The sequence below is a fragment of the Salvelinus alpinus genome, chromosome 5 (assembly GCF_045679555.1).
Source record: "Salvelinus alpinus chromosome 5, SLU_Salpinus.1, whole genome shotgun sequence".
Taxonomy (NCBI): Eukaryota; Metazoa; Chordata; class Actinopteri; order Salmoniformes; family Salmonidae; genus Salvelinus; species Salvelinus alpinus.
In genome coordinates, this window is record NC_092090.1 from 44,701,951 (window position 1) to 44,713,178 (window position 11,228).

The window sequence follows — 11,228 nt, forward strand, 5'->3', positions numbered from 1 at the left end:
AGTAATTCCCCTTGAAGAGCAACAGAGGTTACATGCCCTGTGTTTGGTACATGTTTATGCATGTACATTGATCGGACCGGTATATCCGGTTATGTGACCAGCTTTTTGAATGAACATTCAATGAACATTCAATTATCTGGCAACACTCTGGTGGACATTCCTGCATTCAGCATGCCAATTGCACACTCCCACAAAACTTGAGACATCTGTGGCATTTTGTTGTGTAACAAAACTGCACATTTCACAGTGGCTTTTTATTGTCCCCCAGCACAAGGTGCACCTGTGTAATGATCACGCCGTTTAATCAGCTTCCTGATATGCCACACCTGTCAGGTGGCTGTATTATCTTGGCAAAGGAGCAATGCTGCTATATGCCAGGGAGATGGCCTCCAGGTGGGGCTGAGCCCCACCGGTTTTGAGCCCCACCTGTTTACCCCCCCCAAAAAATATGTGTCACATATCAGTTTGCAAACAATGTAAAAAAACAACAACATTGATTTAATAAAGCTGTGTACTAACATGGTCTCTTTTTTGCTTTGTTGAGTAAGGCAGCTCCAAAACGCAGGTTTTTCAGCCTAGTTCAGTGCTTTCTGTGGTGGCTGCCAGCGGAAAATACGGAGCTTGGGGGTTGGTAATGTTCTCTAGTTGCGCCGTGATTGGCTCAGTGTTCTATCACTCATGGGGACACTATGTCACCACAAAATGTACAGATAGAGCTCGAAAATTCAAGCCCCTTGGGTACTGCCATAGACTTACATTAGATGTGCCCAAGTGCCTCAAGGTCATTGGCCACAGATAAAATGACGCCAAATCACGTTATATCTACAGTAGCTTTGATTGGACTGAGCATGTCAACATCATACTTTCAAAATCTTAGCCAACAAGCTAGCAGTCATCATCATGAATCAAGTCGACAATCTACTGGCAAATCCTTTTCAATCCTTGTCATATGAAGAGAAATTCTAGTTAAAACGTATCAGTGCCCATTGGACATAAACATTACACAACAAGTTGTAAATCGCAAATTCAACAATGAGTGCTATGGCGCCACTGCAGCCCTGGGTTCGATACAAGGCTGTGTCACAGCCGGCTCTGACCGAGAGACCCATGAGTCGGCGTACAATTGGCCCGAGTTAGGGAAGGGTTTGGCCAGTCGGGATGACCTCGTCTTATCGTGCTCTAGCGAGTCTTTGAGGTCCTTGAGGCTGGCTTCCGGGTTAAGCGAGCAGTGTGTCAAGAAGCGGTGTGGCTTGGCTCTCAACCTTCTCCAAGTCCTTAGAGGAGTTGCAGCGATGAGACAAGATTGTAACTACCAATTGGATATCACGAAAAAGGGTCCAGAAAAGTTTTAATACATTGGCCATGCTGTCAATCCAGCATGACTTTTGCCACGTTAAAAACAACTGGTAACTCGGAACTGGGAAATCTTAGACATCAGTGAGTTCAAGACAACTGGGAAGTAGCTCCGACTGGGAAAATACGGAATTCCAAGTTGGGATTTTGGGCCTCTTTCTGGAGCCCACAGGAAGGTCTGCCGCAGAACCTTCCTGTTCAAGTGAGCACAGCACAACAAAGTGAGTCCAAAAATGTATTATATGCTGCTGCATAAATGATGTAATATGCCAGGGAGATATGTATATTGTAGCCAAAAAAGTAATACTATGTGTATGTTGTGTAGTAAGCTGTTAGCCCATGTGCCTCACCCTAATAATTTAGTCCCGTTCCTCCCTTATAACTTAGCCTAATGTTCTGACTTTATGGTGCACATGTAGCCTATAGCCTGTTTTAGAGAAACATCATCATCGAATATTGTAAGAGCTTTCATTGTCTGCTTATATGCCACCTTTATTTATCCCACGGTTCTGACTTGTACAGAGAGAACACTGTAAGAATGGCCCATGTTGTGGATTCTGTCGATGTACATTTCAAAAGTGCTGAACAAAAATATATATTTTTCAAAATGTTTTATATTTACCCCTTTTTCTCCCCAATTTCGTGGTATCCAGTTGGTAGTTACAGCCTTGTCTCATCGCTGCAACTCCCGTACGGACTAGGGAGAGGCTAAGGTCGAGTACCGTGCATCCTCCGAAACACAACCCAACCAAGCCGCACTGCTTCTTGACACAATGCCCACTTAAGCCGGAAGCCAGCCGCACAAATGTATCGGAGGAAACACAGTACACCTGGCGACCGTGTCAGCGTGCACTGCGCCCAGCCCGCCACAGGAGTCGCTAGTGCACGATGGGACAAGGACATCCCTGCCGGCCAAACCCTCTCCTTACCTGGAAGACGCTGGGCCAATTGTGCACCGCCCCATGGGTCTCCTGGTCGCGGCCGGCTGCGACAGAGCCTGGACTCAAATCTTGAGTGGCATAGCTGAACAAAAAGTTATATTGACCACGTCTGTCCTAGCTTGCTCATTAATGTCTTAATTGACATGCTAAAATCACCTCTGTTGCTGGCTCCAGAAAATAAAAAAATGTCAGATCATGTATAATTACAAAAAATACTGGGTTCATAATCGTATCCAGAATATTGCCCATTTCTGTTTTCAGACTCCTCGGCACACCACTAGTGTTGTTTGAAATTTCATTCTGTTTTGGTGGGATGGAGTTTTGACCTGCACTCTTAGAAAAAAGGGTTCCAAAAGGGTTCTTCGGCTGTCCCCATAGGAGAACCCTTTTTGGTTCAAAGTACAACCCATGTGTGTTCCATGTAGAACCCTCTGTAGAAAGAGTTCTACATGGAACCCAAAAGGTTCTACCTGGAACCAAAAGGGTTCTTCAAAGGGTTCTCCTATGGGGACAGCCGAAGAGCCCTTTAAGGTTCCATTTTTCTAAGAGTGTGCTTGGTGACATCACCAGGTGGTAAATTAGTTCATAAACTATTACGAAAGAGAGTACCAAACCTCTCTGACAATAACAGATCGTTTTCAGTTTCTACTCCCCACTCAGACGACTCTTAAACAGTCCTAGTACAATTCTTGCTGGAGAAATTGCTATTTTTGTTTCTTTTTTGACAATTTTAATTGAAAACAATCACAGTAAGGTACTTAATTGTTAGCCAGAAATGATTTGATATTGAGATAAAAATGGCTGCATTGGACCTTTAACCACCACATACAAAACATAACATTTTCCCTCCCTTGATATTGACTTCCCTCCGTCAGAGTCACAGAGCGGTGCGAGTGCGGAGCTTGATAGGAATCAATTCATATGAAAGGTAAGTTGAACACCTTCTGCAACGTGTTTTTGTTAAGTTGATTGACAGAATGTATAGCATGGATACTGAACATGAATATGACACTTTACGTAAGGTTATGTACCACTGAAATCTGGCTCACGTGAGTATGTGTCTGTATAGTTCCACTGCGGCCAGCAATTTAAGGTCTTTCCTGAAATCTGATAATGTGGTCTTCTTCTAATTTACAGTTCCATCTTCATCTAATATGTTTCAAATTTCACAATATGGCTATGGCGTTTTTGTGTTGGTGGTTTATTTTTTTGTGTTGGTGGTTTCTGAAGGATTCTCTTCCCAACCTGGTGAGTATAGACCAATGTGTAGACTAACTAACTAACTAGGCTAATGTATTGAAATGTCTCTTCTCACTCCAAATTCACAATATTAAAATATTTTTTCTTCCCTGGATGTTGAGTAAGTCTTTGAAATAGAACACGTTTTGTGTATTACAGTATTACAGTATAAACAATGGATGTTTAGTCATGTTTATTGGTATTCCAATTACAAGTGATGCCATTTTGTGCTCAATTTGCTGAATTTTCTAGGTCTATTGTTGATTAACATGACAAATAAAATACCTATATATGCTGTAATGTGTTACTTTTTGACTGATATTACATTTGCATGTTCTATTTTTGATCTATTTCCTCATATACATTGACAACAGCTTTCATGATGGTGGACTATGTAACTTTGTGTAGTCCAGTGGTGTTCTTGGCAAACAATTTAGTACTTATTACTAAATTATATTACATTAGTGTATATTGTCATTAGGACTGTTTCATAATTTAATGATCATGAAAGTGTTTTTTGTGTTTAGTTTGTATTAAGCTGAAGAAACTTCAGTAAGTCATGGAATACTGTTCAGGGATCGCATCAACTGTTTGTTTCAGATTGTATAGCTGTTTGTAAGAAGTCCCAAAGACAGTCTGCATCAGATAAGTCAACTTGTGTGGATGAAATAAGTAAGTAAGCCTACAAAAAATTCTAACAGTAGGTTCAACTAGATTTTAACTAGATTTATTTTACCCTGTTTCTCTCGCAAGAGAAACAGAGTACATGTGAAACTCATCTGTGCTAAATTTCTTGCCATGCTTTCAGGGCATGAATGCTTCTGCACTTATCAAATTTCCAGTCTTACACGGATGTGTTCTTTAATAATGGAAATAAGTCACATCCAGCAGTGCATCGATTTAGACTCAAGACAGGTGTCATTTTCATTCACACGGAACACAACCTGCAAACTTCCTGATTTGTCGACTGGATTATCAGGTAATTTTGTTACAGCAAAGTGCCGTTTCCCGACCTTGATGTCCAGCTGCTGAAAACACTATTACAAATCTGAGTAACACATTTGCATTCATTTATTTAAACTTTATTCAGGTTATTCTCAAATGTTTCAAACAAACATGGCCCATTTGCCCGAGAGGAATCATGTGTAGATGATCTAGTCTTCTACTGTCATTAACCAAAATAAAGCATGTGTTTTTACTCAGTGTAAGTTGATTTGACCAATAGCCTGGACTCTGTTCTCTACTTACAGATTGCGTCATCAACATCACGACATATGACAACTGCAAAGAAAGGCCTCTAACAAAATGTGTGGATCAATGGACCTTTATTAACATGACAAATCAGTCCACTACTAGTCAGGCAACTACTATTGGAATTGAAAATAAATTCACAACCAAAATCCCAAACATTGCGAGAGAATGTGATTCTGAAAACATTAGACATACTCATGCAAATAATATCCTGAACTCCGTTGATGAATATATCAAAAAATGTAAAGGAAAGGCAAATACAATAATGAATGGTCAGCAGTTGCATTTCATAACAAAGTGAGTCCACTTATAATTTGAACTGAAATCAGGGCCGGCCCTAGCCTTTTGAGGGACCTGAGCACAATTGTGTTGCTTATGTCACTTATGCCTAGGGCCGGCCCTGACTGAAATGTATTTTTAATGTAATTTGAGCTATGTCAATGTCTACCTGAAAGCTAAACATATTTTCATGGATTCGTTTTGGGCTCGATTATTCATAACTGTGATTTTTTTTATTCCCTACAACAGCACATTTCACAACGTTACCAAGCAGGGACCTCAGAAAGTGAACCTAGACAGCATCAAAGGCTCAGTGACATCACATAAGAAGAACAAATTGCTAAACTTTAGAATGGCTCTACCCTCCACCAATAATGTAAGCATCAACGAAATGGAGTGATGGAAAGAGAGGGAGGTCAAAAGCAAAATGGGGAGATAGTCAGTAATCACATGTATAACTATTTCTCCATCTCCACCAGGCCACGTTGGAGGAGATGGATGACATTTGGTTGGAGATTCCTACTGAGGCTTTGAATGCTATTCTGGGAGACACTAAACAGGAAGTTAACCTGGGAGTATTTTGGTTTGAGAATGACAGCCTGTTCCCGGAAAAAAAAACAGTAATAACTACAACATCTCAGAGATTTCTAATGAAACAGACCTGCAATCATAACACACAGACATATTACAGGACATCCTGATTTTAACAAAAGCACAGAAAAACATCTGTGGTACTTTCTCATTTAACTCCAGTTTGTGAATCATGTGACAACACATTGGTACCAACATACACTGATGGAGTGCACATTTGAATGAAGCCCTTAATCAAACTGCATCGTGACAGCCTGCTATGGAGAGTAGCTCTATTCGTACGACGGGGATTTGAGCACGTTGACAGTTTCCTAGAAAGACCCAACAACCACTTGTATCGCTGTCATCTATGTAAAGTTACAATGCTTACTGCCTGCCTGCTTTCCTACTTCATTCACTCATTGTCATTCTACTAGGCTAGCTACCAGTTACACTATGCTCAAAATACACTACAACACAACTTGTAGACACAACTTCAGACAAAAGAGAACAAGTTCACTGAGAAATACGTTGTTGTTGTCAAACATCATGCCCAGTGCCTATAGAAAAAAATATCCTTTAAAGTATTTGGTTCTGAGGAGAATTGTGGTCCTCTCTGACATTTCTTATTGACTTGTATCTTTAGAGAGAATATATATCCCCTCTTCTGATCCCTACTAGGTGGAGGAGAACAGCACTGACCTCCTAAACAGTCGAGTGGTATCCGTCGATGTGGGAGAGGACATCTCAGGCCTCAGTAACTATATGAAGATCACGTTCCGCTTCCAGAATGCATCAGTGGTTAGTGAGCGCGTGCATATCTGCATCATAATCAACCGTCACCCTCTCTTTTTTTAAATATTTGTTATGTTTTTGTTCTGTCACCTGTCAAAAATCTATCAATCGCTTTACATCTCCGATAATTCATGTTTATGATATGGTGTGGATTGGATTGGAATAGGAGAAGGGTCTAATCAGGTTCTATTCTCTCTGATAGGAAAACAAATCACTAGCATGTGTGTTCTGGGATCTTGAAAATGGTAGTATTATTTATTCACGAAACAAAAGAGTTTTATGAAGCACTATGTACAACAAAATTATATATTGAAAATGTTTTGCTGTATCTCTTCACAGATACTGTTGCACATTGGAATTCCTCTGGATGTGTCACTGAGACAAAGGAAAATGAAACAGTGTGCTCTTGTAACCACCTTTCATTCTTCGCTGTACTTATGGTGAGAAATCATTTCTTAACCTAACTCTTAAAATTTGTTGTGACCTCACTTTAACATTATTTTGATCAATCGATTAAGGGCTTGATTCATATCGTATTACGGAAGATCTGCGGTATAGCACCACTGAGAGTTAAAGTGCAATGTTCCCACGTTCGCGGAGACTGCATTCACGCTAAGTGACTTGTATGTCCGCTCAATCGTAAATTACCTTTCATTTTAAATCGTGGACAGCACGATACGGATTCATTTAAACCCAAAATGAAACACTTAACCAGCGTGTGATCTAGCCACTGTGTTTTGTTGACGGCAGTCTCCGGGCAGTGTCTCCAGTGCCAGTCTGAGCTCCTCCTCTGTGTGGTTGCTGACGTTGTTGTCCAGGGTGGGCTGTGGAATATCCCTCTGTTTCCTGTGTCTGGCTCTCCTCATCCACCTCAGGTCAGATTATACCAACAACTAATACTTATGTTCACGACATGCAGATAACGAGCCACCACACACAATGCCATTCAAACAGAACATCCTCATTAGAAAAACACGTTTTGTGATTCAATGTACCTTTTTACATCATCAGTTGTCACACAGTGCTTTTACAGAAACCTGACCCCAAAGAGGAAGTAGAAGAAACCTAGATATGAACTGCCATAACAAAGAGCTTTGCTATGTTGTTGATTTTGACATTAGATTTCAATCTCTTCTTCCTCCAGACGGGGTAAATCTGATGATTCCCTGTGCATCCACATCCACCTGTGCGTGGCGCTTCTGTGCCTCAACCTAACCTTCCTCATCAACGACAGCCTAGCCTCTCTCAATGTCCATGGCCTGTGTGTTGCTACGGCAGCAGCCACCCACTACTCCCTGCTGTGCACCCTCACCTGGTTCTCCCTGGAAGGCTTCCACCTCTATCTGCTCATCATCCGGGTCTTCAACATCCACGTCAACAGATACCTCCTCAAACTGGGCCTGGTAGGATGGGGTGAGTGCAGTAATTCAATGGTGAGGACAAGTATGACTGGACTTGGCCTGATCAATGAGAAGTGAAACTGTTTCACCAAGCTGCACATGGTATTGTCCAGCTTGATCAGCTCCTAGCTGGAGGGATCTCTGGTTCTTTCCAACTTTCATCGCTTTAAGGAATCAATGCTATCTCGTGGTGTTTGACTAAACGGGGAACCACGTCTCTTTCAGGAATACCTGGCATAGTAGTTATCATAATTGTTGCTTGTGGCAAATATGGAGAATACAGAATATACCAGCAAGAAGGTGGTGCTATTCAAATGTAAGTTATATCATGATATTTATAATGATGTGTTTTCAAATCACGAAAGACTCCCTTACTCTCTGTAAAACATTTACTGAATGTGTCCCTGTCTGTGTATGTATGTGATTGTGTCTGTGACTCTCTCCGTCCGTCCGTCCGTCCGTCCATCCGTAGGTGCTGGCTGACTGACTCTACTCTGACCACGGTGTCCTTCTCGTACTTCGTGCTGACATTCGCGGTGAACATGCTGTGCTTTGGGTCTGTGACAGTGAAGGTGGTGAGGGCCCACCGTCAGAGTCCTGTCCTGAGGGAGAGGGGTATGAACAGGGGGACAGTACTCAGTCTGCTGGGTCTGGCCTGGCTCCTGGGGGTCTCCTGGGGGGTCCTGCTCTTCCAGTTTGGTCCCCTAAAGGAGACAGCCTACTACATCTTCTGCACCATCAACTCTCTCCATGGTGAGATAAGATACAGCCCTTATTCTCATTCACATCAGGTACACACATACATACACAGTAGTCCTGTATACGGAAGCGCATCATGGTAGTTTAACTGCTGATAATGCAATAGTACATACACTACAGGTCAAAAGTTTTAGAACACCTACTCATTCAAGGGTTTTAAAAGCTGTCATCAAGGTCATCAAGGCAAAGGGTGGCTATTTGAAGAATCTCAAACATAAAATATATTTTGATTTGTTTAACACTTTTTTAGTTACTACATGATTCCATATGTGTTATTTCATAGTTTTGATGTCTTCACTATTATTCTACAATGTAGAAAATAGTAAAAATAAAGAAAAACCCTTGAATGAGTAGGTGTTACAAAATGTTTGACCGATAATGTAGATCTAGGGGTATGATGGATGCAAAACATATTTAAATTGGTGTAAGTAAAAGCATGCCTTTATAAAACACTGTAGGTAATGTCCTGGTTGTGGCATTGACACCAGATTAGCAAACTAGTCAAATAACGTTGTCTATGGTCAGGGACCTACAGCTACAGCTACACTGTCTCACTATTGTATACAAACACAGACTTATCATCTTCCAAGAGCAGCTCTTGTAATTCAGTCAAAATGCTTATTACACCCTACAGGCCTCTTCCTCTTTCTACGCTATTGGGCTTTAACTCGGCCAGAGAAGGCATCTATCTCCATGGCAACCACTGTATCTTCTTGAACTGAGATGCATCCAGCTGAGGCCAGTCCCCGACTAACACGGTTAAACCTTTTACTACTAATACCACTGCTTCCATTTTATTACCACAGAAGCACAATATTTAATATGTTGGATTATAACTTTCACTACAGGCAAACCTAAACATACATTATAAAGCGTAATTACAAAATTACAACTTGTTTCCAGGTTTGCACGTAAGCTTACTGTGCTCATAATACTTCTTTTTTTCCCAAAGTTGTGCTGTTTATTGCACTTTGTGTGCATTTTGTTGTATTTTGTGACATGCCTTCCATGCATATTCTGTTTTGATGTGTATAGTCCTAGGCAAACAGGGAACACATCTATGAGGTTCAAATGATTTTCCTCTCTGAAAATAATCAAATACGTTTGGATACCCAATCTATCACTCACCATCGTGCACGAGGGTAAGATGGAGTGGTCGACTGTGAATCGGTGCCTTTCTGTTTCTTTGATTGTTATCAAAAACCCTCTGAAAGATATGCCCTTTTTTAGTCCATCTAACATTTTGGAGAATTTTGAATTCCGCCTTTGGTTTTTGCAGAATAGGCATACAGTATATAGCCTCCTAGCCTATGGGTTACCTGAGAGAACATCAGGCCTACAAGTAGATAATACCTTAGCATAACACCATATTTGCAGGGATGGGAAATCAATGTTTAGAAATGAACATTTTTAGATTGTGTAAACTTTTTCTTTGTGTAAATAATTTATGTAAATAATAATTCCATAATAATTTGAAAGGGGGAGATGCCTCACAAGCCTCTCTGGGGTTTTCTACCTCTCCTGCACATGCTATTTTATGTTTTCCTTTTACCTTGTGATCATACTGTTTTGTATTTTCTTGTGTGCCACTTTTTTTTTTAAATAAATAGATAGCCTATAGGCCTACTGTGTCATTGATATTGAGGGGGTTCAATTGAAACCTATGACTACTTTCACCCTTCCCAACATCGAAATCATTATGTGGAAATATACTGCTGTCTTTTGGAAGACGAGGTAAAGGTTTAGTGTGAACAGAATAAAAGAATGAAGAAACCCAACCTGAGCAAAGAGGAGCTACAATCTCTGAAAAAGCTACAGTCAGAACCAACCATTGCAATTCGACAGGCGAATTTCAAACACAATTGATTGTTTCTGAATTCAAAAGACAATTGTCATACCAACACGTCTACATGCCACTGCCCTCTGACCCCATTTCCACCTACAATGAACAGATCAAAGAGACATTGTTCGAAGGAGTCAATCATAACATCGTAGATGAAAAAGCACGAGCATTTTTGTATGTCCCACACACCTGCACCCCCCTGTACTACATGGTGCCTAAGCGACACAAGAATCTGGACAACCCTCCGGGCAGACCCATTGTGTCAGGGATTTGGAGCAGAACTGAGAACATCTAACTTTGTCAACCATCACCTGAAACAAGAAAAAAAATATAGAACTCAAAGTCAGGTGACTGTAAAACTCTTGACTGACATTGATACCAGAACAGGTTTTCTTAGTCTATTTTGACATTCAATCTCTGTACACAGTCATTCATGGTTAACTAGGAATAGAATTTGAGCTTATGTGTTAGTTTATTCACTCAACTTTTTAAAACGCTTGCTGAGTAAAATTACAAATTCATGTTTGGCTTTGAAAGGCAACACTGTAAAAAAAAAAAAAAAGCCAAATTAAAGGAGAAGCTCTTTTTTTTTCAACCACAGTTTATGATGTAAATGGAGTGTTATAGAAGGAAAGGGTCCAGACACTTTTTTGAGATTTCACTTGTTTTTGAGAAACTTAGGGAAAGATATGCAATAGGCTGACTAGCAATCATGCCACACATTAAATCATTCAAATCTGCACAATTTTCGAAATAAATCCTGAAGATAGAGGAATAGCTGATAGGCAGCGGAGAGGC

The 11,228-nt window shown here is 40.7% G+C and overlaps 1 protein-coding gene across 2 annotated transcripts; it reads left to right on the plus strand.

The window, feature by feature from the left end:
- Positions 1-2,878: 2,878 nt before the first annotated feature.
- LOC139576228 (adhesion G protein-coupled receptor G3-like) lies at positions 2,879-11,003 on the plus strand. 2 transcript variants are annotated; one of them, XM_071402042.1, is made up of 15 exons: positions 2,879-3,222; positions 3,432-3,542; positions 4,061-4,205; positions 4,342-4,512; positions 4,784-5,081; positions 5,313-5,439; positions 5,543-5,683; positions 6,315-6,434; positions 6,631-6,673; positions 6,768-6,868; positions 7,179-7,303; positions 7,573-7,841; positions 8,054-8,144; positions 8,301-8,581; positions 9,222-11,003. In XM_071402042.1, the coding sequence occupies exons 4-15, from the start codon at positions 4,386-4,388 to the stop codon at positions 9,302-9,304; spliced, it is 1,806 nt and encodes a 601-aa protein (XP_071258143.1). In that variant the 5' UTR covers positions 2,879-3,222; positions 3,432-3,542; positions 4,061-4,205; positions 4,342-4,385; the 3' UTR covers positions 9,305-11,003. The 2 variants fall into 2 exon arrangements, with proteins under 2 accessions (XP_071258143.1, XP_071258142.1); XM_071402041.1 differs by having other exon boundaries at positions 4,134-4,205.
- The last annotated feature ends 225 nt before the right edge of the window (positions 11,004-11,228 follow it).